The 26,986-nt window shown below is 44.6% G+C and overlaps 1 protein-coding gene across 1 annotated transcript in view; it reads right to left on the bottom strand.

The window, feature by feature from the left end:
- LOC141052944 (uncharacterized) overlaps nt 1-26,986 on the bottom strand; it is a 73,131-nt gene that overhangs the window by 15,398 nt on the left and 30,747 nt on the right. The window contains exons 2-5 of the mRNA XM_073550281.1: nt 1,804-1,951; nt 1,495-1,674; nt 1,288-1,411; nt 1,107-1,204 (exon numbers count right to left, since the gene is read on the bottom strand). Of these exons, the coding sequence (XP_073406382.1) occupies nt 1,107-1,204; nt 1,288-1,411; nt 1,495-1,674; nt 1,804-1,881 (480 nt within the window). The 5' untranslated portion in view covers nt 1,882-1,951. The remainder of the gene's footprint in view (nt 1-1,106; nt 1,205-1,287; nt 1,412-1,494; nt 1,675-1,803; nt 1,952-26,986) is intronic.

Raw genomic sequence — 26,986 nt, 5'->3', positions numbered from 1 at the left:
TGAGCAAAAATCCCAGAACCACGCGGGGGGACCTAGTGAATGAACTGCAGAGAGCTGGGACCAATGTAACAAGGCCTACCATAAGTAACACACTACGCCACCATGGACTCAGATCCTGCAGTGCCAGACGTGTCCCACTGCTTAAGCCTGTACATGTCCGGGCCCGTCTGAAGTTTGCTAGAGAGCATTTGGATGATCCAGAGGAGTTTTGGGAGAATGTCCTATGGTCTGATGAAACCAAACTGGAACTGTTTGGTAGAAACACAACTTGTCGTGTTTGGAGGAAAAAGAATACTGAGTTGCATCCATCAAACACCATACCTACTGTAAAGCATGGTGGTGGAAACATCATGCTTTGGGGCTGTTTCTCTGCAAAGGGGCCAGGACGACTGATCCGGGTACATGAAAGAATGAATGGGGCCATGTATCGTGAGATTTTGAGGGCAAACCTCCTTCCATCAGCAAGGGCATTGAAGATGAAACGTGGCTAGGTCTTTCAACATGACAATGATCCAAAGCACACCGCCAGGGCAACGAAGGAGTGGCTTTGTAAGAAGCATTTCAAGGTCCTGGAGTGGCCTAGCCAGTCTCCAGATCTCAACCCTATAGAAAACCTTTGGAGGGAGTTGAAAGTCCGTGTTGCCAAGCGAAAAGCCAAAAACATCACTGCTCTAGAGGAGATCTGCATGGAGGAATGGGCCAACATACCAACAACAGTGTGTGGCAACCTTGTGAAGACTTACAGAAAACGTTTGACCTCTGTCATTGCCAACAAAGGATATATCACAAAGTATTGAGATGAAATTTTGTTTCTGACCAAATACTTATTTTCCACCATAATATGTAAATAAAATGAAACAAAAACAGACAATGTGATTTTCTGGATTTTTTTTTCTCAGTTTGTCTCCCATAGTTGAGGTCTACCTATGATGTAAATTACAGACGCCTCTCATCTTTTTAAGTGGTGGAACTTGCACTATTGCTGACTGACTAAATACTTTTTTGCCCCACTGTAATACTGGTGGATACAACAAGATTGAGCACAAGATCTTCACAGCCGTCTACACATCATAGGGGAGATCTCATGACACCTTCTCTCCATCTACCTGATCATCCTGAGGAACATCGGGATCTTCTTGTTTACAGTCCTGTGGAAGAAGAGGACGGGGACATCTCTCTGGTGTTGTCCTCTTACTGGATAGAGCTGGAGGAAACACACACCGGGACTGAATTCATTCTTTACATACAGATAATTATAGGCCGTGTGTATTTAGTCCTGTCTATTACCTGGTGATGTGAGGAGCTGTGGAACCTCCATCATGACGTCCTTGTACAGATCTTTGTGTCCTTCTAAGTACTCCCACTCCTCCATGGAGAAATAGACGGCGACATCCTCACACCTTATAGGAACCTGACACATACAATGATACCGTCATCCCCCCGATCCCATCATAGCATTACTGTATAATGTCCCAGCATTCCCAGCAGTGTCACCTCTCCAGTCAGCAGCTCAATCATCTTGTAGGTGAGTTCTAGGATCTTCTGGTCATTGATGTCCTCATGTATCAGGGGGTGAGGTCGAGGCTCCATAAATGGGCTCAGGGATCTTCCCCATCCCTCAGACACAGGGGCCTGACAGCGCTCACTAGAGGTCTTCTTCACTACTGTGTAATCCTGGTTATGGAGAGACACATTAATAAATCTCACTACAGACATTTCCAGAGTCCTCACCTCTCCAGTTCTGTCCATCTGTTATTCCCATAGATAAGAATGATGTAATGTGACGTCATCAGAATCTCTCACCTCTCCAGTAAGCCGGAAGAGGATCTCTAGGGTGAGGTGTAATATCCTCTCCGCCATCTTCTCCCTGTCCATATTCATCTGATGGGTAAATCAGGAAAATTCTCTTATATAGAAGATCTTCACTGAGTGGATCGGATATTGTAGAGACCTGAATGAGAAGAAGATGTAGTCAATGTAACATCATAAAAAGCAGTTTCTTCCTCGGAGTCGGCAGCTGAATACGTTCCTCATAGCCTCATCTTCCATAACACTAATTCTCGTCTCATTTACCGACACTGGAATCGGCAGTAGCAATACTGCAGGAGATATTCATTATTGTTAAACATTTGTTTTGAAACAAAATTAACCCTTTTGTGAACCAGAACATAGATGTACACCGCAGGAATGGCACAGGTGCGGCTGCAACATAAACCCTGGCAGTTTAAAAACTTGCTGTTGTCAAAAGCAAACATGTCATCTAAGTAGGTGTGACAGAGTTTGGCTGAATGCCGTCCTCCACCAAGTACTCAATAGTATGGGAGGCCTAATTACCACGATACTTACATACCTATCAATGGTGTCTGGGCCTGCAATGTATGAAGGTCTATTAGGCCAGGCCAGATGAAGGGTCCAATAAGTTACCTTTTAACGTCCCCATACACATTAGGCTATATTTGCATGAAAGCACTGATTTTGGGGGATTGGTCGACTATATAATGTAATTGGGGGTCTCCCGACAGATGATGTCATGGCTACTTCCGATCACCCCCCCTCCCACCCCCGGTACCTTCCGAGTGCCGCTGTCGCTCCCGGTGTCCCGCTGTCCTGGATCATAGGCGGCGCCATCTTCCAAAATGGCGGGCGCATGCGCAGTGCGCCCGCCGGAATCTGCCGGCTGCAGATTCATTAATTCATTTTGATCACCGTGATAAACTCTCACAGTGATCAAAATAAAATGAAAAGTTAATAAACCCCCCCTTTATCACCCCCATAGGTAGGCACAAATAATAAAATAAAGAAAATATTTTTATTTTTCCATTAGGGTTAGGGTTAGAATTAGGGCTAGGATTAGAATTAGGATTAGGGTTGGAATTAGGGTTAGAGGTAGGGTTGGAATTAGGGTTAAGGTTGGAATTAGGGTTAGGGTTAGAATTAGGGTTGGAATTAAGATTAGGGTTGGAATTAGGGTTAAGATTAGGGTTACAGTCCCTTGCAAAAGTATTCGGACCCCTAGAACTTTTCAACCATTTCCCACATATCATGCTTCAAACATAAAGATACCAAATGTAAATTTTTGGTGAAAAATCAACAACAAGTGGGACATAATTGTGAAGTTGAATGAAATTTATTGGTTATTTTAAATTTTTGTGGAAATTCAAAAACTGAAAAGTGGGGAGTGCAATATTATTCGGCCCCTTTAACTTAATACTTTTCTGCGCCACCTTTTGCTGCGATTAGAGCTGAAAATCGCTTGGGGTATGTCTCTATCAGTTTTGTACATAGAGAGACTGAATTTCTTGCCCATTGTTCCTTGGCAAACAGCTCGAGCTCAGTGAGGTTTGATGGAGATCGTTTGTGAACAGCAGTTTTCAGCTCTTTCCACAGATTCTCGATTGGATTCAGGTCTGGACTTTGACTTGGCCATTCTAACACCTGGATACGTTTATTTGTGAACCATTACATTGTAGATCTTGCTTTATGTTTGGGATCATTGTCTTGTTAGAAGTCAAATCTCCATCCCAGGCTCAGGTATTTTGCAGACTCCAACAGGTTTACTTCAAGAACGGTCCTGTATTTGGCTCCATCCATCTTCCCATCAATTTTAACCATCTTCCCTGTCTCTGCTGAAGAAAAGCAGGCCCAAACCATGATGCTGCCACCACCATGTTTGACAGTGGGGATGGTGTGTTCAGAGTGATGAGCTGTGTTGCCTTTACAACAAACATATCGTTTGACATTGTTGCCAAAAAGTTCGATTTTGGTTTCATCTGACCAGAGCACTTTCTTCCACATGTTTGGTGTGTCTCCCAGGTGGCTTGTTGCAAACTTTAAACGACACCTTTTATGGAGATCTTTGAAAAATGGCTTTCTTCTTGGCACTCTTCCATAAAGGCCAGATTTGTGCAATGTACGACTGATTGTTGTGCTATGGACAGACTGTCCCACCTCAGCTGTAGATCTCTGCAGTTCATCCAGAGTGATCATGGGCCTCTTGGCTGCATCTCTGATCAGTCTTCTCCTTGTTTGAGATGAAAGTTTAGAGGGACAGCTGGGTCTAGGTAGATTTGCAGTGGTATGATACTCCTTCCATTTCAATATGATCGCTTACACAATGCTCCTTGGAATGTTTAAACCTTTGGAAATCATTTTATATCCAAATCCGGCTTTAAACTTCTCCATAACAGTATCACGGACCTGCCTGTTGTGTTCCTTAGTCTTCATGATGCTCACTGTGCATCAAACAGAACCCTGAGACTATCACGGAGCAGGTGCATTTGTACGGAGACTTGATTACACACAGGTGGATTATATTTATCATCATTAGTCATTTAGGACAACATTGGATCATTCAGAGATCCACAATGAACTTCTGGAGAGAGTTTGCTGCACTGAAAGTAAAGGGGCCGAATAATATTGCACACCCCACTTTTAAGTTTTTGAATTTCCAAAAAAATTTAAAAATAACCAATAAATTTCGTTCAACTTCACAATCGTGTCCCACTTGTTGTTGATTCTTAACCAAAAATGTACATTTGGTATCAATGTTTGAATCATGATATGTGGGAAAAGGTTGAAAAGTTCCAGGGGGCCGAATACTTTCGCAAGGCACTGTAGGGGTGTGTTGGGGTTAGGTTTGGATTAGGGATGTGTTGGGGTTACGATTGTGGTTAGCGGTGTGTTGGGGTTAGGGTTGGAGTTAGAGTTGAGGAGTTTCCAATGTTTAGGCACATCAGGGGGTCTCCAAACGCGACATGGTGCCACCATTGATTCCAACCAATTTTGCATTCAAAAAGTCAAAAACGGTGCTCCCTCCCTTCCAGGCCACGGCGCGTGCCTGAACTGGTTCCCCCCCCACATATGGGGTACCAGCATACTCAGGACAAACTGTACTACAACTTTTGGGGTCCAATTTATCCTGTTATCCTTGTGTAAAAAAAAATTGTGAGCTAAAAATCATTTTTTCGAGGAAAAAAAATTATTTTTAATTTTCACGGCTCTGCGTTATAAATTTCTGTGAAGCACTTGGGGGTTCAAGATGCTCACCACACATCTAGATAAGTTTTTGGTGGGTTTAGTTTCCAAAATGGGGTCACTTGTGGGGGGTTTCCACAGTTTAGGCACATCAGAGGCTCTGCAAATGTAACATGACGCCCGCAGACCATTCCATCAAAGTCAGCATTTCAAAATGTCACTACATCCCTTCCGAGCCCCAACGTGTGCCCGAACAGTGGTTCCTCCCCACATATGGGGTACCAGCGTACTCAGGACAAACTGTAAAACAACTTTTGGGGTCCAATTTCTCCTGTTACCGTTGGGAAAATAAAAAAAACGGAATTAAAAGATCATGTTTGCAGAAAAAATATGATTTTTTTTTATTTTCACGCCCGGGCGTTATAAACTTCTGTGAAGCACTTGGGGGTTCAAAATGCTCACTACACATCTAGATACGTTCCTTAAGGGGTCTAGTTTCCAAAATGGGGTCACTTGTGGGAGGTTTTCACTGTTTAGGCACACAGGGACTCTCCAAACACTATGTGGTGTCCGCTAACGATTGGAGCTAGTTTTCCATTCAAAAAGTCAAATGGCGCTGCTTCCCTTCCGGGCCCTGCCGTGCGCCCAAACAGTAGTTTATGACCACATATGAGGTATCGATGTACTCAGGAGAAATTGCCCAACAAATTTTAGAATTTATTTTGTCCTGTTGCCCATGTGAAAATGAAAAAAAAATTGATGCTAAAAGAAAATTTTTGTTGGAAAAATTAAAATGTCCATTTTTTCCTTCCACGTTGCTTTAGTTCCTGTGACGCACGTGAAGGGTTAATAATCTTCTTGAATGTAGTTTTGAGTAGCTTGAAGGGTGCAGTTTTTAGAATGGTGTCACTTTTGGGTATTTTCTGCCATATAGACCCCTCAAAGTGACTTCAAATGTGAGGCGGCCCCTAAAAAAAATGGTTTTGTAAATTTTGTTGTAAAAATGAGAAATCGCTGGTCAATTTTTAACCCTTATAACTTCCTAACAAAAAAAAAATTTGTTTCCAAAATTGTGCTGATGTCAAGTAAACATGTGGGAAGTGCTATTTAGTAACTATTTTGTGTTACATAACTCTCTGGTTTTACAGAATAAAAATTCAAAATTTGAAAATTGCAAAATTGTCGCCAAATTTCCGATTTTTTCACAAATAAACGCAAAAATTAATCGACCTAAATTTACCATTAACATAAAGCCCAATATGTCACAAAGAAACAATCTCAGAATCGCTAGGATCTGTTGAAGCGTTCAAAAGTTATTACTAGAGTTGAGCGACTTTTGGTTTTTTATGGTCGAGTTTCGTTTCGTGAAACCCGACTTTTCCAAAAGTCGGGTCGAGCAAGATCGGCCGATTATAGGGAAAAGTCGGGGTCGTCACGAAACCCAATGTAAGTCAATGGGGAATAAAAGTCGGCAGTGAGAGGAGGACAGGAAACACACCAACAGTGCTCATTTGAATGCCAAAAGCATCAATTCTTCTTACTTAAGCTGGTCAACCTTAATTAACTTCATAATACAAGTTACGCACTGAAAAATGGGGGTTATTTGGCTAAAGTTGTGGGGGGGTAGGGCTGGCTCCAGGTTTTCATGTGCCCTGGGCGAAAGAGCGCCCCTTTAACACATAATACCACAACTCATCATGCTCCGATAAGGCAGAGAAATAGCGGTATAGTACAATGAAAAATACTTCACTTTTTACATCTCATGACTAGGCCCATCTATTTCTCCATACAGAATCATTGGTCCCATATAATGTTTGAAACAGTATATGATGAGCTCCACATAATGCTACAGTATATGTTGGTCCCCATGGATGAAGCTCCACTGTCTTATGGGCCCAAATAATGCTCCAAACATAATGGGCCCCATTTCTAATGCTCTAGTGTATAATGGGCCCTGTAAATGCTGCTCCAGTGTCTGATGTCCACCTTTGGAATGTTCCAGTGTATGGTGGGCCCCATCTATCATTCTCCAGAGTATAGTGCTCCCCAAAAATTGCTGTCCCAACATTGAAAACAATCAAATAAGTCTCCTCGCTAGGGAATCCCTGTACTAGTCTGGACTCCTCGTCGTCCCCATCTTCCATCTCACTGCACAGTATTTCAACCTTGCAAGTGCTGTGATCCTGAGCAAGCAGGGGGGGCCCACTCATTGGCGACGGCACTGGCACAGGGCCCCTGATAGTACGGTGGTGTGTCTGATGGCGGGTGGGCCGAACCTGCACTTTCATCTGCAGCTTCCTCTTTGTCACCGTGTAAGATGGAACTGTATATGGGAAGGGTAACCTGAGTTTCATCAGGGTCAGATTCAGGCCGGGTAGCGTGCGAGGGGAATGTAGTGGTCTGGGTCAATGTACCAGCAGATTCATCGAGCAGTGGCTGGGCATCAGTGCACTTGTGTCGCCCCCAGGAGTACGGTCGCCACAGTGGCATTACCTTCCTCCTAGGGAGTGTGATGTCATGCTTGGGAGCAACGAACGATCTCTCTAGCAGGTTAAATGATTGGGCGGCGTTATTCCCATGAGTCATGACCCTCCAAACAGCGTTCATGAAGGCAAAGTGTTTGTTTTACGTGGGCAGTATGGTTGCAAAGCTGAACCTTAAAGGAATGTCCAGAAGGGCACCACCAAAAGTGGAGCCTACGGCGTAATTTGACTCAACACGGGCAACCTCAAACATGCCAGCTACAGAACAGATGCACACATTGCAAGCTTAATTCCGTTAACGAACGAGACTCCGTCATGCCCCGCGGTCCGAGTCCGGCTTACTAGAGGGACACGTGAGGCTCTGGCACATGAGATTGCCCAATAACTGGTGTGTCATGCCCTTACATGTCCGTGACTGCATGTGCGCTACACTGAAAAGGCCAGCGTTTGTCGCTTACAGGTGCAGATAACCCGCTGAACAACGTTAGTGATGGGGATCACTGATTACAATTATTACTCGCGAACGATGATTTCCCAGTAAGTGCAGGTCAACCGCAGTTCCGGAATTAGGCCTAACCGTCATTCCTGAAAAAAATGAAAAACTTACGTGTGCAAACAACAGGTGCTGTAGCTTGCTTAACAGCTCGCCAGCCGTTCTCACGCCCAGTATGGGTTACACGTGATTGCACAAAGGTGAGAAAGGGTACCATATCCCCGGATAACATGTATGGATAGCGTACACATTCAAAAGATATGTCTATACATCAGGAGGCAGGCTCAGACGGTGTAAGGCCCAGTACGGCTTGCAAGTTATTGCACAAAGGTGAGAAAGGGTACCGTATCCCCGGATAACATGTATGGATAGCGTACACATTCAAAAGATATGTCTATACATCAGGAGGCAGGCTCAGACAGTGTAAGGCCCAGTATGGCTTGCACGTGATTGCACAAAGGTGAGAAAGGGTACCGTATCCCCGGATAACATGTATGGATAGCGTACGCATTCAAAAGATATGTCTATACATCAGGAGGCAGGCTCAGACGGTGTAAGGCCCAGTATGGCTTGCAAGTTATTGCACAAAGGTGAGAAAGGGTACCGTATCCCCGGATAACATGTATGGATAGCGTACACATTCAAAAGATATGTCTATACATCAGGAGGCAGGCTCAGACGGTGTCAGGCACAGTATGGATTTGACGGCCCAGACTACACAGCGGAGCAGAGAAAGGTAAAGATTGCAAATGCTGGGGCCCTGCCCAAGCAAGGGGGGCCCACTCGTGGGCGTCGGTACTGGCACTGGGCCCCTCATAGTACGGCGGTGTGTCTGACGGCGGGTGTGCACCACCACCGTCAGAGACACTTGATTGCACTATGAGGGACGCTGTGCCAGTGCCCGCGCCCAAGAGTCGGCATACCCACCTGTCCAGGGCAACGGCACTCGCACGGTGTCGTGCGCTAGGTGGTGACCTCGGCCATGGGGGGGGGGAGGCAGCACAGTTAGGGAGTTTTAGAAAGTGGCATATGTTGATGTTGGACATTCAGCTGATGCAAAAGGCGAAATAGGTCAAGTCCCAGGAAGAGGTGGACCAAAGCAAGCCATTTTTCTGTCACCCTATGTGTCATCAGGGGAAGGTGGGACAAAATCCTTGGAAACCCATGCATGGTTCATTTTAATGAAGGTTAGATCATCCACATTTTGGGTTGACAGACGGGTCCTTTTTTCTGTCAGGATTGATCCAGCTGCACTGAAGACTCTTTCCGATAGCACTCTTGCAGCTGGGCAAGCGAGCTCCTGTAAGGCATATTGTGCCAATTCAGGCCAGGTGTCCAGTTTAGCAGCCCAATAGTCAAAGGAAAATGACCTGTGTGGGAGAACATCGATATGGGAGGAAAAGTAGTTTGTAACCATAGTTGACAACTGCTGTCTCCTGTCACTTTCCATCGATGCTGTATTACCAGTTGTGTGAGCGGTACTTGAAAAATCAGTCCACAACATTGTCATGAAACCCCTGTCTCCAACGCCACTTCTGCTGTGTGCACCACGAACACCTCTGCCAAGCTGCCCCCGGCCCGTACGGCTCGTGTGAGAACCATCACCGCTGCTGTGTGCTGGGAATGCCTCAAGCAACCGATTTACCAGAGTTGCTTGTTTATTAGCCAATATTAGGTCAAGGTTCTCCTGTGGCATGATGTTTTGTAATTTGCCTTTATAGCGTGGATCCAGGATGCTGGCCAACCAGTAGTCGTCATCGTTCATCATTTTGGCAATGCGGGGGTCCCTTTTTAGGATCCGCAAGGCATAATCTGACATGTGGGCCAATGTTCCCGGTGTCAATGATGCACTGCGAGTGCTGGTTGGAGGAGCACTTTCTGGCAAATCCACATCCCTCCAGTCACGCACAAACCCTGTACCAGACCTTGCCACGCCAACATTTTCACTTGCCCCACGAGATGCATCCTCCTCCCCTAAGTAATCATCCCCATCATCATCCTCCTCCTCTTCTTCCTCCAACTCGTCCAGGAGAGGTCCCTGAGCAGACAATGGCTGAATGTCATCAAGGATTCCCTCCACCTCTTCCTCCTCGTCAACATTGGCTGCAGACGCCTGCTTCTTAAGGTGCGTCAAAGTTTGCATGAGCAGACGCATAAGTGGGATGCTCATGCTTAGGATGGCGTCGTCTGCGCTTACCAGCCGTGTGCATTCCTCAAAACACTGAAGGACTTTACAGAGGTCTTTCAGCTTCGACCACTGCACACCTGTCAACTCCATGTCTGCTCTCAAAGTGCCTGGCCGTGTATCCTCCCACAAATGCATTATGGCCTGCCTCTGCTCGCACAGCCGCTCCACCATGTGCAGGGTGGAGTTCCACCTTGTTGCAATGTCAATAATGAGGCGGTGGTTGGGAAGGTGGAGCAATCGCTGCAGCTTCTGCATACGAACGGAGTGTACAGGCGACCGGCGGATGTGCGCGCACAGTCTTCGCACCTTCTGGAGCAGGGCTGTTAACTCCGGATAATTTTTGAGGAAGCACTGCACCACCAGGTTCAAGGTGTGAGCCAAGCAAGGTATGTGGCTGAGTTTTGAAAGGGCTATGGCTGCCACAAAATTACGGCCGTTATCACCAACTACCTTGCCTGCCTCAAGATGTACACTGCCCAGCCATGACTCAGTTTGTCGCTTCAAGTACTCGGCCAGCACCTCGGCGGTGTGTCTGTCGCCCAAACATCATCTGCAACACAGCCTGCTGACGCTTTCCACTAGCTGCTCGATAGGGGGACACCTCGTGTGCAACAGTGGCAGCTGCAGATGGAGTGCTCGTACGACTGCGCTCTGTGGACGAGCTTTCGCTTCTGGAGGAGGAGGAGGAGGAGGATTGAACGCCTACAGCCAACTGTTTCCTATACCGTGGGCTAGGCAGCACTGTCCCACCACCGCTGTCCCCTGTGGACCCTGCATCCACCACATTAACCCAGTGCGCAGTGATGGACACGTAACGGCCCTGGCCATGCCGACTGGACCATGCATCAGTTGTGAGGTGCACCTTTCCACTCACTGACTGCTTGAGTGCATGGACAATGCGGTCTTTCACATGATGGTGGAGGGCTGGGATGGCTTTGCGAGAGAAGAAGTGGCGACTGGGTAGGTCATAGCGTGGTACTGCATAGGCCATGAGTTCGCGGAAAGCTGCGCTTTCCACCAACCGATAGGGCATCATCTCAAACGAGATTAGTTTGGCAATGTGGGCGTTCAAACCCAGTGTACGCGGATGAGAGACTGAGTACTTTCTTGACCTACTCATAGTGTCTGGGAGGGTGAGCTGGACTTGAGAGCTGCATATGGTGGAAGTAGCGGTGGACAGGGCAGACTGAGAGAGGGTTGATGATGGTGATGGAGTTGGTGTTCTTTCTGATGGCCTAGATTCAGTATTTCGTTGATATAACAGTGGGATTCCCTGACTGCTGTGGCCTTGCAACGACACCTCAACATTTGCTGCTGTGCTAACCGGTGGGCTTACAGTGGGGGAAACAATGTAGCGTTGCTGACTACCTTCTTTGTGATCAGTTGCACATGTGGCACTTGAGGTTTGGTGTTGTGTCCACGCTTGCAAGTGCATGCTGGTTAAATGTCTAAGCATGCAACTGGTATTCAAATTTTTCAGATTTTTCCCTCGGCTAAAGGTCTTTGCGCACTTCTTACAGATAACCTTGGCCTGATCATGAGGATTTTGTTCAAAAAAGTGCCACACTGCACTCTTCCTACTTTGGCAGACATTTTGCTGCCTAGCACGCTGTGATGTTTTGACCCTCTGGACAAGCTGTCCAGCAACTCTTTTGATTTTGGAACCTGTCTTTGGAGTGCTCCGGGCCTGCCAGATAACAGCTGTTGCGATGTTGATGTCTGCTGTGGATGCTCCTCATCTGAGCTATTGGAAGCAGCACCCTCTTCCCCCAATGGATGCCAATCTGGGTCAACAACTGGGTCATCCATCACCTCCTCTTCAATGTCATGTGCACCTTCCTCTGTGTCACCGTGTATGGTGGTATTGTGTGCGGGAAGGGGCACCCGAGTCTCATCAGGGTCAGAATCTGGCTCTGTACACTGCGAGGACAATGTAGTGCTCTGAGTGAATGTACCAGCAGAATCATCTATCAGCGGCTGTGCATCAGTGCACTCCATGTCAGATTCATCTTGGCCTGGGTGATTCACCATTTCACTTGATAATCCAGGCATGGTATGTGAAAACAGCTCCATGGAGTAATCAGTAGTATGGCCTGCGTCATCCTTCAATCTTGGTTGTGGTGAAGGACACAAGGAAAGGTGTGGTTCATTAACATGAGCCTCCAATAACGACTCAGTGCTTTTACTTTTTACAACTTCAGAAGAGGAGGCGATAGAGCTGGAGGCTGAGTCAGCAATGTAAGACAAAACTTTTTCCTGATGCTCTGGCGTTAAAAGCGGTTTGCCAACTCCTAGAAAACTAAGCCTTCGAAGCCTTATGGAGCCAGACGATGACGCAGGCTCAACACCTCCTGCATTCGGTCCTATTTTGCTTTTGCCACTACCATCAGATCCACCACCAACACCATCATTACCAGCTGCCAACCCCCGCCCAATTCCACGGCCTCTTCCACCAGCCTTCCTCATTTTTGGTAGAAATGTAGACAAAATCCTACAAACTATATAGTAATGTAAAACAAGGTAAAAGGTGTCTATGGGACAGGGGAGATTTAGATTTTCTGCAGACACTTGTGGACACTGGACACTTGGATTGTGTGAGGCCCACTGAATATCACAGTGCTATGTCACAGGCTCGATGGCACAGGTGTGAAAAAAGTGACTACAGGATAAGGGAGATTTAAATTTCTGCAGACACTTGTGGACACTGGACACTTGGATTGTGTGAGGCCCACTGAATATCACAGTGCTATGTCACAGGCTCGATGGCACAGGTGTGAAAAAAGTGACTACAGGATAAGGGAGATTTTAAATTTCTGCAGACACTTGTGGACACTGGACACTTGGATTGTGTGAGGCCCACTGAATATCACAGCGCTATGTCACAGGCTCGATGGCACAGGTGTGAAAAAAGTGACTACAGGATAAGGGAGATTTTGAATTTCTGGGAGATTTTGAATTTCTGCAGACACTTGTGGACACTGGACACTTGGATTGTGTGAGGCCCACTGAATATCACAGTGCTATGTCACAGGCTCGATGGCACAGGTGTGAAAAAAGTGACTACAGATAAGGGAGATTTTGAATTTCTGCAGACACTGGACACTTTTGGATTGTGTGAGGCCCAATGAATATCAGAGCGCTATGTCACAGGCTCGATGGCACAGGTGTGAAAAAAGTGACTACAGGATAAGGGAGATTTTGAATTTCTGCAGACACTTGTGGACACTGGACACTTGGATTGTGTGAGGCCCACTGAATATCACAGTGCTATGTCACAGGCTCGATGGCACAGGTGTGAAAAAAGTGACTACAGGATAAGGGAGATTTTGAATTTCTGGGAGATTTTGAATTTCTGCAGACACTTGTGGACACAGGACACTTGGATTGTGTGAGGCCCACTGAATATCACAGCGCTATGTCACAGGCTCGATGGCACAGGTGTGAAAAAAGTGACTACAGGATAAGGGAGATTTTAAATTTCTGCAGACACTTGTGGACACTTGGATTGTGTGAGGCCCACTGAATATCACAGCGCTATGTCACAGGCTCGATGGCACAGGTGTGAAAAAAGTGACTACAGGATAAGGGAGATTTTGAATTTCTGGGAGATTTTGAATTTCTGCAGACACTTGTGGACACTGGACACTTGGATTGTGTGAGGCCCACTGAATATCACAGCGCTATGTCACAGGCTCGATGGCACAGGTGTGAAAAAAGTGACTACAGGATAAGGGAGATTTTAAATTTCTGCAGACACTTGTGGACACTGGACACTTGGATTGTGTGAGGCCCACTGAATATCACAGCGCTATGTCACAGGCTCGATGGCACAGGTGTGAAAAAAGTGACTACAGGATAAGGGAGATTTTGAATTTCTGCAGACACTTGTGGACACTGGACACTTTTGGATTGTGTGAGGCCCAATGAATATCAGAGCGCTATGTCACAGGCTCGATGCAGCAGGTGTGAAAAAAGTGACTACAGGATAAGGGAGATTTTGAATTTCTGCAGACACTTGTGGACACTGGACACTTTTGGATTGTGTGAGGCCCAATGAATATCAGAGCGCTATGTCACAGGCTAGATGCAGCAGGTGTGAAAAAAATGACTACAGGATAAGGGAGATTTTGAATTTCTGCAGACACTGGACACTTTTGGATTGTGTGAGGCCCAATGAATATCAGAGCGCTATGTCACAGGCTCGATGCAGCAGGTGTGAAAAAAGTGACTACAGGATAAGGGAGATTTTGAATTTCTGCAGACACTTGTGGTCACTGGACACTTTTGGATTGTGTGAGGCCCACTGAATATCAGAGCGCTATGTCACAGGCTCGATGGCACAGGTGTGAAAAAAGTGAATTGTAGAATTGGGCAGAATAGGAATCTCCCTAGAGTGTAGGTCTGTAAGAACGGAACAAGTCCTTCACTTATCCTTCCACAGTGACACACAGATAGCTTCACTGTGGCTGTGATAACAGCCGTTACACGGTACTGTGTGAGGAGCGTACACCGCTGTATGGTGTGAATAAATGCACGCTCAGTACCTTAGCAGGACAAAAAAAAAAATTGGGATTGCTTTTAAAAAAGCAGTTTGCAGAGCAGTGGGTAAACAGCAATGCAGCTGTCAGGAAGCCTTAGAAGGCAGCCTAACAACCAACACCGCTGATCCACCACAATATAGCCTCCCCTTGCACTGTACACACAGTGACTGGTGTGTTGCACAGGCAAAATCGCTAGCAGCAGAAGCAGTTTTTTTGTCTTCTTCCCTGCCTAACGCTCTCCCTACAGAATCAGCAACCTCTCCCTATGCTAAGATCGGCAGAAGTAAGATGGCGGTCGGCGTGCACGCCCTTTTATAACCCCTGTGACGCCCACCAAAGCAAGCCAATCACTTGCATGCCCTTCTGAAAGATGGTGGCGACCCCTGCCTATGTCATCACGTTGCCCACAGTGTCCGTGGATCCTGATTGGCTGAAAAAGAGCGCTAAACAAACTTTTGAAACGCGACTTTGGCGCGTAAGTCGCCGACCTCGTGGCCGACCTCATCCTAGGGTCGGGTTTCGTTTCATGAAACCCGACTTTGCCAAAAGTCGGCGACTTTTGAAATTGTTCGACCCGTTTCGCTCAACTCTAGTTATTACCTCATAAAGGGTCACTGGTTAGAATTGCAAAAAATGGCCAGGTCATTAAGGTCAAAATAGGCCTGGTCATGAGGGGTTTTAAAAAGGTTTAAAGTGAAAAAAAAAATCACAGTTTTAATTATGTATATACAATACTCGTGTGTATATATATATATATATATATATATATATATATATATATATATATATATATATACATACATACATATACATATACACACACACACACATCTTGGCCCATGTGAAACTTTCGCACATTGTTCGTTGGGGGCACAGTAGTAGAGGCCAAAAAATGTCTTTCGGTTGAGGTGTCACCTGCAGGTCATTGTGTCTTTCTGCGGGTTTATGAAAATGAATGTTTACACTGTATTTAGTTTTAAATCATGAATGTGTGGTTTGTTTGGCTCTTTTCTTGCTGAAGGGAGCAAGTTTACCTTTCAAATGGTGTAATATTTGTGGGTGCAGTATGAACGGAGATACAAAGTAATCACCGAAAAACATTGTTTAGAAATAATGGAATATATATATATATATATATATATATATATATATATATATATATATATATATATATACACACACACACATACATACACATATATACACCCCGTACATACTCGTGTATAAGCTGAGATTTTCAGCACGTTTTTATGTGCTGAAAATACCCCCTCGGCTTATACACGAGTCATTCAGCAGAAACCAGCGGGGGAGCGGCGGCAGGAGCCGATGGCTGGCAAGTCATACTCACCCCTCCCGTGCCTCGCTGAAGGTCCCCTGCATCCTCCTTGTCCCAGCGTTGACAGCTTCTTCCTGCCTTCAGAGGTCACATGGTACTGCTCATTAAGGTCATGAATATGGACGCACATGGGCGTGGAAGAATATTCATGACCTTAATGAGCGGTACCATGTAACTGCTGAAGGCAGGAAGAAGTTGTCAGCGCTGGACAACGGATGATGCAGGGATGTTCAGCGACGGCACAAAAGGGTGAGTATGAAGGAGGAGGATGGAGGCAGCACGGGGGAAGCATGGAGGACGGGTGCTGCACAAAGTGCATTGGAAGCACGGAGGAGGATGGCGGCAGCATGGAGGAGGACGGGGGCTGCACAGAGGGCATTGGAAGCACGGAGGACGGGTGCAGCACGGAGGAGGACGGGGGCAGCACAGAGGGCATTGGAAGCACGGAGGAGCACGGGGGAGGACAGGGAGCTGAGTCATACATAGAAGGGGGAGCCAAGCCACGCGTACTGGGAGGGGGGAGAGCCACACAGAGCAGGACAGGGATGAGGGGACAATGTACACCCAGCTTTTACTTGATTCATTAAGCTTAGCCAGTTTTCCATGGCAAAATTAGGGGGCCTCGGCTTATACTCGAATATATATATATATATATATATATATATATATATATATATATATATATATATATATATATATATATATAGTGCCTTGCCCCCTGGAACTTTTCAACCTTTTCCCACACATCATGCTTCAAACATAAAGATACCAAATGTAAATTTTTGGTGAAGAATCAACAACAAGTGGAACACAATTGTGAAGTTGAACAAAATTTATTGGTTATGTAAAATTTTTGCAGAAATTCAAAAACTGAAAAGTGGGTCATGCAATATTATTCGGCCACTTTAACTTAATACTTTGTTGCGCCACCTTTTGCTGTGATTACAGCTGCAAGTCGCTTGGGGTATGTCTCTATCAGTTTGGTACATCGAAAGACTGTAATTCTTGCCCATTCTTCCTTGGCAAACAGCTCGAGCTCAGTGAGGTTTTATGGAGATCGTTTGTGAACAGAAGTTTTCAGCTCTTTCCACAGATTCTCGATTGGATTCAGGTCTGGACTTTGACTTGGCCATTCTAACACCTGGATATGTTTATTTGTGAACCATTCCATTGTAGATTTTGCTTTATGTTTGGGATAATTGCCTTGTTGGAAGACAAATCTCTGTCCCAGTCTCAGGTCTTTTGCAGACTCCAACAGGTTTTCTTCAAGAATGGTCCTGTATTTGGCTCCATCCATCTTCCCATCAATTTTAACCATCTTCCCTGTCCCTGCTGAAGAAAAGCAGGCCCAAACCATGATGCTGCCACCACAATGCTTGACAGTGGATGGTGTGTTCAGGGTGATGAGCTGTGTGCCTTTACGCCAAACATATTGTTTGGCAACAAATTCGATTTTGGTTTCATCTGACCAGAGCACCTTCTTCCACATGTTTGGCGTGTCTCCCAGGTGGCTTGTTGCAAACTTTAAATGACACTTTTTATGGATATCTTTGAGAAATGGTTTTCTTCTTGCCACTCTTTCATAAAGGCCAGATTTGTGCAGTGTATGAGACTAATTGTTGTCCTATGGACAGAATGTCCCACCTCAGCTGTAGATCTCTGTAGTTCAGAGTGATCATGGGCCTCTTGGCTGCATCTCTGATCAGTCTTCTCCTTGTTTGAGATGAAAGTTTAGGGACTGCCGGGTCTTGGTAGATTTGCAGTGGTATGATACTCCTTCCATTTCAATATGATCGCTTGCACAGTGCTCCTTGGGATGTTTAAACCTTTGGAAATCATTTTGTATCCAAATCCGGCTTTAAACTTCTCCACAACAGTATCACGGACCTGCCCGTTGTGTTCCTTGGTCTTCATGATGCTCTCTGTGCTTCAAACAGAACCCTGAGACTATCACAGAGCAGGTGCATTTATACGGAGACTTTATTACACACAGGTGGATTATATTTATCATCATTAGTCATTTAGGAAAACACTGGATCATTCAGAGATCCACAATGAACTTCTGGAGTGAGTTTGCTGCACTGAAAGTAAAGGGGCCGAATAATATTGCACGCTCCACTTTTCAGTTTTTGAATTTCCACAAAAATTTAAAATAACCAAAAAATTTCATTCAACTTCACAATTGTGTCCCACTTGTTATTGATTCTTCACCAAAAATTTACATTTGGTATCTTTATGTTTGAAGCACATGTGGGAAAAGGTTGAAAAGTTCCAGGGGGCCGAATAATGAAAAAATATTTTTTGGCACAGCCAGCTCACCGCTTTGAAGAAAACCAGGAATAAGTCCAGCCTGTGTTAGCAGTTCGCACAGAAAACGTATTGGTATAATTCCTTGCATGTAAAAGAAATAGTATGGTTTCTCCAGCGATCAGTCCAATGGTGGGGTAAAATATAACTTTTATTTTTCCATTAAAAAGGTTCCAGGTTTCTTCAGTAACATTTTTGCAAATAGAGCAACAGAAGAAAAGTATAGGCTATAATGAGGGGATCACCACAAGGCATAGAAACACATAAGTTTTATTGAACATATAGAAACACACAGAAAACATTAAAAACATTAAAAATGGTCACACATGTGAAACAAATGAACAATACATAGGCTCATAATAAAGCCATTACCCATGAGACTCCAGTGTGCATAGTATGTGTAGTGCCCATATAAGCAGCATACCATCAAACCATAAGCAATAATTGAAGGAATATATCACAAATCCACTTTTGATACATATAACTTCACAATTACCCCACAAATATCCCCAGCAAATAAAGCAGTCCCCTGTTGGAGTGAAGAGCATTCAGGTAGCTTGCACTAAATTCAATATGCACAGATAAAGATACTGAAACCTATACTATAACGCAGCTTACCCATGAAAGGTCCCACACAATCCAGTGTGGAAAGACAATAATTGCACCGGAGACAAGAGTTGCTGTGACACAAAAATCACCCGCTAAAGATACACAGGGATTTCAGTTTGAAGGATCAAATGTGGACGAAAATGGGAGTCACAGAAAATTACTGTGAAAACTACCCATAGTTAAATAAGAGGTGCAGCTATAGCACTGTCAAATAAAGCACATATAAGGCACACATGAAGCCTATCTGGGTAAAATGAATGACCCGACGCGTGTCGCCATGCTTGGTGGCTTCGTCAGGGGTAATCACACTCTAGAAACTGTGCCCCTATATACATTCAATAAAGATATCACATTAGTGACAGCTGTGCCACTTACCAAAGAGCCGTACACGGCGCCAAGCCTGATACACGGTCTCTTGTATATGGCGTTAGAGGAGCTGCAGGACGCTAAGGATGACTCATGTCGTCATATTCAGGCGCATGCGCGGAAGCTCACAGATCCGGAACTCCCAAAGTAAGTTCCTTAACATAGTTGCCGTAGCAACCAGTCAACATGTACACTGCGCCACCAATATCCAACGCTGCAGACCGCTGAGCGGCGTAATATCAAAAAAAAAATCAAAAAAATATACAGTGCGTCCCAGCTCAGCAAAGTATAGCGCAGCGATCCATGTGAGAGCCAAAGAGAATACAAGGTACTCAGTACAAAAATATATAATATCGTCACTGCGCATGCGTTAGCCACCACTTGCGGCCAGGAGCAGTACAGACATTGATGACAGGATACTGAAGCGACGCATAGCCATATTAACTGTTGGTGTACTGAGGAAAATTGACGGATATTCATATGAACACATCTGATCAGACACAGAAAGCCAGTAGTATGCATATATTAGCAAACACTTACAGCCAAAAGCAGTCCAATTGCTGGACACCAATTGCTTGAACGGCGCATAGTCATATGAACCGCTCACATGTTGAAAACCTTCACAAAGCATTTATCCGAGCCTATTTAATCAAACAGAACTTTGCCACTATTGCGCATGCGCTAACACTCATGACCAGAGGCAATACAGTCACTAGAATCGAGGTGCTCGAGCGACACATAGCCATTTAAACTGATCGGGTGTTAAAAATATTCAAAAGGCATTTCTCCGAGCAAATATAAGCCAACATGTGATACCAATACCACACGTGCGCTAGCGAGCGCTCACGGATGAGAGCATTGATGTAATTGTTAAAGGTGAAGTACTGTAGCTACACGAGGTCATGTTTACTATAGATTTATTAAACGCATAAATACTTGCAAAGTTCGAACCGGTCAATCATGATGGAATACTGTGTTTATCATATCCACCCCATAGCTACCCAAAGCTCGGACTGACACAGGTGACCAGTGTAAGGCTAGTTTCACACTAGCGTTTATTTGACGCAGCACATGGCGCCACTAAGCCCTGCCCCCTGCCCGCCCCATCCGGTCATCGCCGCCTACTATCGCACATGGACGCTTGCGATCTGCGCACCCTATCTTTAGCATAGGGTGCGCAGATCGTGCGCTGGCCGTGCGCTAGTAGGATTTTGGCGTGAGCTGCACACTTTTGAAGGTGCGCCCGTGTGCGCCGAACGCAGCATGTTGCATTTCGGCGCACCTTCAAAAATGCGCAGCGCACGCCAAAATCCTACTAGCGCACGGCCAGCGCACGATCTGCGCACCCTATGCTAAAGATAGGGTGCGCAGATCGAAAGCGTCCATGTGCGATAGTAGGAGGCGATGACCGGATGGGGCGGGCAGGGGGCGGGGCTTAGCGGCGCCATGCGCTGCGTCGAATAAACGCTAGTGTGAAACTAGCCTAATAGTACAAACTTTGTCAAAGACGATTAAATTCACAGATTGTCAGTTGATAAAACAATCAACATAGTGACCTATTGACTACAAATAATATACCTCTATAGGTGCTGGAGTAAAATTCTTGGCATAGCAAAATATGCCCAATAATGCCCTTATGGCGCTTATATTCTCGTATTAGAAATTGATATACATACATGTCATTTAAAAGTGCGTCACCACTCATAGCCATAAAATATTAACCACACTGGGACAAATTGCTGAAAAAACATATATGAAAAGTACATGTCCACCAGGGTATAGACTGTAAAAACATAATCATATTTTCAAAAGGTAGAAAGTCCAGTTACCCTCTAGTGGCCCAGCAATATTCATGGCGAGCCTGTGTCGTCCACTCTTGGCAAAACGCACCCATAAATGTAAAGGAGATTATATAGGGCTCAGGTTATAAAGAACAAAACCAAAAGGAAGACTATGGCCATTCTCTTATTTCCAAGTGCTATAGGCCACCTTTAATAAGCATGCATATAATTAATAAACGATACACATGTATAGAGGCATACTTGATGCCCGAATGAAAATTTGATTCTTCATACGTTGTCATGGCTATGGAAAGAATTTAATCACACTTCATAAATGAATATAGTGCTATGGTGTTATTACATTCAACTATGAACAGGATATAAAAAAAGGAAAACACGAGAGAGATTGGTCAAACATATGAAATATATATTAACCATACATAAAAGAAATACTGTATCTGAAAGGCGGGTAGTTGAAAAGAATCCCACCTGACCATAATGGTGAAAAATTCAAATATTTAGGACGGCTCAGAAAAGAGCTCGGATCATGGTAACTCAAAAACCACTTGATTGAAACCCAAGTGGATTTATGAAGAAAAGCAATAAAATGCCATTTTCCTGTGTTCCCCTAGGAAACAGACCAGACAAAAAGACTTAATCACAACAAGGAGACCCAAAGTGTAGACAGATGGTATGCCGCTTTAATAGATCCCACTGAAAGGGTAAAACACATACAAATTTGACCACAGCACATAAGCCCAACAAATAAACCCCCCCAAAAATATATATATGTAGAAAAAATGTGTTGTATGTTTCCCCCAATGGGCTACAAAAACAGACCACAGAGAACTGATTACATAAGTAGACTTGAACAAGAGGATATAAAACATGGTCAGAAATTTCAAGACATCATAACTGAGACGGAAATTCAAAGTTGTTTGTAATATCCAGTAAATAACAAATCTTCATTCAGTCCAGACGGAACTAAACTGTTGAGATTAAAGATCCACTTAGACTCCCGTCTAAGTAATTCCAACGTAATATCTCCACCCCTGATGTCTGGCTGAACTGACTGTAGTCCAAGAATCTTAGTTCCCCTCAATTCAGAGTTGTGCATGGCCAAAAAATGTGAGGCAACTGACGTGACTGCTTTGCCTTTCTCTTTATTCTTTTTTGCAGTCACTATGTTGGAAAAATGCTGCTGTATTCTTTTCCTTAACTCTTGTGTCGTTTGTCCAACATATATCTTGAAACACGGACAAACCAGGGCATATATCAGATTTCGAGATTTTCAATTAAAATAGGCCTTAGTGATGATCTGAAACGGAAAAGAAGGCAACATAAGAACATTGTTATTGATGGTAAAGGGACAAATATTACAGTTCCCACAAGGGAATGTCCCAGTAAGGCGAATACCCCTGTTGAGTCGCACCGTGGGTCGTTTAAAATGGCTATGGCTCAAGGAGTCTTTCAGACTCTTCGCCCTCCTTGCTACTAAACTTGGCCTCGGCGCAATATGGGGTTTGAGTCTTGGTTCGCCAAGGAGTATACCTAGACAAAATATCACGGACCTCTTGCCACTGATTGTTATAAGCAGTAATGATGCCAAGTGGTTTTGGGGGTCTTGTCACCCGAGGTTGTAAGAGACTCCTCCTGTAAGTGTCTCTAGCAGTAACAAAGGCACGTGAAATTACCTTTTTGGGGTAGCCCCTGTTCTTGAAGTGGAGGGTCAAATCCTTTGCTTGTTCCAAAAATTCCCCCTGCGTACTGCAGTTTCTCCTTAGGTGATAAAACTGCCCCTTGGGCATACCTTTTTTAAGGTGCTGTGGGTGAAAACTTGCAAAATGCAACAAGCTGTTAGTGGCCGTAGGCTTACGATAAAGGTTGGTGGTTATTTCAGAGCCATTAACGCTGAGTTTCAGATCCAGGAATTCAATCGTTGTTTGTGAGTAATGTGAAGATAAACAGATGTTCCAAGGATTGGTATTTAATGTCTCCACGAATTGTTGACAATCCTCCAGGGTGCCTGTCCAGAAAAATAGAATGTCATCAATGTATCGAAAGCATTTGATGACATGGATGGAAAAGATCTCAAGACAGTACACCCTGGTGATCTCCCACTACCCTAAAAACAAATTTGCATACGAGGGCGCACAACGACACTATTGGCCTATCTGGGGGATTTTGAAGAGATTTATGGACTTTAGGAATCATATAGAAGGTAGGCATTCTACGGTGGCGGTTGGTCATGAAGTCTTTCTCAAGCTTATTGATGATGTTACAGGCGAAAGCAGAGTCCAATAGTCGATCAAGTTTTGCTTTAAAGGCATCCGATGAATCTGAAGGGAGAATCTGGTAACAGTTAGAATCAGATAATTGGCGCTTGGCTTCCTTGAGATACAAGTCAACCGGCCAAATAACCAAATTCCCCCCCCTTGTCCGCCTCACGGACTTCAAAATCCTTGTTTGATCCTAATCTCCTGATAGCCGCTTGTTCAATTTTGCTCAAATTTCTATCTCTAGTCGGATCAAGTTTCAAGGAGTTAATTTCTCCACAAACAGCATCGAAAAAGCTCTGCACCGCCGGAAACAGTGAAAAAGAGGGAGTAGCTTGCGATGGTAACCTACCAGAGAAATTTGTTCTTGCAAGTGCTCCATCATTTTCATCCAATAAATCTCTAAACGCCTGTCTTTCAGCCATCGGCAGATTGTCAATGACAGATGGTTGATGATAAAGTAATTTGAAGGATAACTGTCTACAAAATAAATAGACGTCTTTAATCAAAGTAAACTTATCAAGGCAACTTGTCGGGCAAAAAGAAAGCCCTTTTCCAGAACAGAGGTTTCTACATCTGACAAAACGTAAGAAGACAAATTAATAATCTGAAGCTTACCAGAGTCAGAAATATCGCCCGTTTCAGCCGAACCAATCAACGTTTCCTGTTCTGCCGTGTCTCCAGTTTGTATTTCGGAGACCATGTCCTGAAATTCCGGGTACGTTTTCTTTGTGACATGTCTCTTACGTCGGCCCCTCCTATTCGCCTTCGACGTCGCTCGGTTCGAATGATAAAAAAAAAAATCACTCGATGGTAATTCATATAGTGTTGCTACATCCTTGTTAGCCATGGTGGCTGTACCAGTGGCTCTTTTATTGCCTTTGTGTACCCATCTGTAAGCACGTCCACTCTTTAAGTCATTTTGTTCTCCCTTAAACTTCTGTTTCTTACCCCCAATAACATCCTTTTCAAAGTTATCAATAGTGGACTTTAATTGTGTTTGAAGGGTTCTACTAAAGTTTTCTGATCAAATTTGACCAATTTATCTTCACTGACTTTAATTTTATCCTTTAAAACTGGTCAGAACACTACGGTCATGCTCAATGAGCATGTCCATAATAATACTGGAACATTTGAGTAATTCATTCTCCCAAGTTTTTTGGAAACCATCATCAGCCTCCCAGGCTGGAAAAATTTGAATTCTAAGACCTCTGGGAACCAACCCAGCTTTCTTATACTCCTCCAAAGTTTTAATGTTCCACCAGGTTTTAGTAAGGGACTTATGTAAACCGATAAGTTCTCTTGACACCATCTGAAAATCCGTATTCTCCGTGTTGCTACTAGCTGCTGTTATAGAACAATCACCAAAAATACTACCCACCCAAGGGGCAGTTTTATCGCCTAAGGAGAAACTGCAGTACGCAGGGGGAAATTTTGGAACAAGCAAAGGATTTGACCCTCCGCTTCAAGAACAGGGGCTACCCCAAAAAGGTAAGGAAAAGAATACAGCAGCATTTTTCCAACATAGTGACCGCAAAAAAGGATAAAGAGAAAGGCAAAGCAATCATGTCAGTTGCCTCACATTTTTTGGCCATGCACAACTCTCAATGGAGGGGAACTAAGATTCTTGGACTAGAGTCAGTTCAGCCTGACATCAGGGGTGGAGATATTACGTTGGAATTACTTAGACGGGAGTCTAAAGGTACTATCACACTTAGCGATGCACCAATGACCCCGACCAGCGATATGACGCGGTCAGGATCGCTGGTGCATCGCTAAGTGGTCGCTAGTGAGCTGCCACACAGGCAGATCTCACCAGCGACATCGCTGGAGTCGGGGGTCGCTACTTACCTGTCAGATGAGGCGATCCTGACATCCTCCCCTAGTTTCACATTTGCGTTTAAGGCATTTCTCCAGCCATTGGTAGGATTGTTCCATGTCACCCACCTCCATTATCTGTCGATGGTACATCCCATGCATCGGCTTGCTTCATGTTCCTGTTCTTCCTTCCAGATCTGTGGTTGTTGCTGCCTTAGGCTGTCTCTCAGCATCTCATCTTTTGGCGCCATTCTTCTGATGTTTTCCTGGATACTCCTTTTTTCATCCGTGATGGTGGCTTGGATGCTTATTAAGCCTCGAACACCCTCCTTTCTGTTGGTATACAATTTTTGGGTGTTAGACATAGGGTGGAGACCTCCATGCATTGTGAGGAGCCTTTGTGTCTTCACATCTGCAGCTTCCATCTCTTCTTTGGGCCAGCAAACTATGCCAGCAGGGTATCTGATAACTGGCAGAGCATATGTATTGATGGCTCGGATTTTATTCTTCCCATTGAGCTGACTCTTCAGAACCTGTCTTACCCTTTGATGGTATTTGTATGTTCCCGCTTTCCTTGCCTCCTCATCATGCTTAGCGTATCCTTGTGAGATCTCGAGATACTTGTAGCATGTCTATAGATCTGCTACATACCTTGCAGGTAATTCCACTCCATCAGTCTTGACTACCTTGCTTCTCTTTATTACCAGCCGGCCGCACTTCTCTAGTCGGAAGGACATCCCGATGTCTTTACTGTAGATCCTTGTCAGGTGGATCAGTGACTCGATGTCTCGTTCGTTTTTCGCATTCAGCTTGATGTCATCCATGTAGTGGAGGTGGCTAATGGTGCTTCCACTCTTGAACTTGTGTCCATAGCCAGACTCTGTAATTATCTGACTGAGTGGGTTCAAGCCTATGCAGAACAGAAATGGGGACAGTGAATCAGCTTGGTATATGCCGCATTTGATGGTCACTTGTGCTAGTTGTCTTGAGTTGACTTCTAGTGTTGTTCTCCATAGCCCCATATTAGCTAGGAGGGATAGCTAATACTAGAGAAGAGAGAGAGAGGATTCAAAAAGATTTAAATAAACTGGAGAAGTGGGCAGTAACTAACAGAATGGTTTTTAACAGGGAGAAATGCAAAGTACTACATCTGGGCAATAAAAATGAAAAAAGCATATATAGAATGGGAGGAATAGGGCTAAGTGACAGCACATGTGAAAAAGACTTGGGTATACTAATAGATCACAGACTGAATATGAGTCAACAGTGTGATGCAGCAGCAAAAAAGGCAAATGCAGTTCTAGGATGTATTAACAGAAGCATACAGTCTAGATCACGTGAAGTCATTATTTCCCTCTACTCCTCTTTGGTCAGACCTCATCTGGAATATTGTGTCCAGTTTTGGGCACCACATTTTAAAAAAGACATCAACAAACTGGAGCAAGTTCAGAAAAGAGCGACCAGAATGGTGACCGGTCTGCAAACCCTGTCTTATGAGGAAAGGTTGCAGGATTTGGGAATGTTTAGTTTGCAAAAGAGAAGACTGAGAGGAGACTTAATTGCTGTCTACAAATATCTAAAGGGCTGTCACATTGTAGAAGGATCAACTTTATTCTCATTTGCACAAGGAAAGACTAGAAGCAATGGGATGAAACTGAATGGGAGGAGACACAGATTAGATATTAGAAAAAACTTTTTGACAGTTAGAGTGATCAATGAGTGGAACAGGCTGCCACGAGAAGTGGTGAGTTCTCCTTCAATGGAAGTCTTCAAACAGAGGCTGGACAGACATCTGACTGGGATGATTTAGCGAA

The sequence above is a fragment of the Dendrobates tinctorius genome, unplaced genomic scaffold (genome assembly GCF_039654945.1).
Source record: "Dendrobates tinctorius isolate UK_male_01 unplaced genomic scaffold, ASM3965494v1 ptg000164l, whole genome shotgun sequence".
Classification (NCBI taxonomy): domain Eukaryota; kingdom Metazoa; phylum Chordata; class Amphibia; order Anura; family Dendrobatidae; genus Dendrobates; species Dendrobates tinctorius.
The sequence above is the reverse complement of the archived record's forward strand: the minus strand, read 5'-3'. Positions and strand labels throughout refer to the sequence as shown.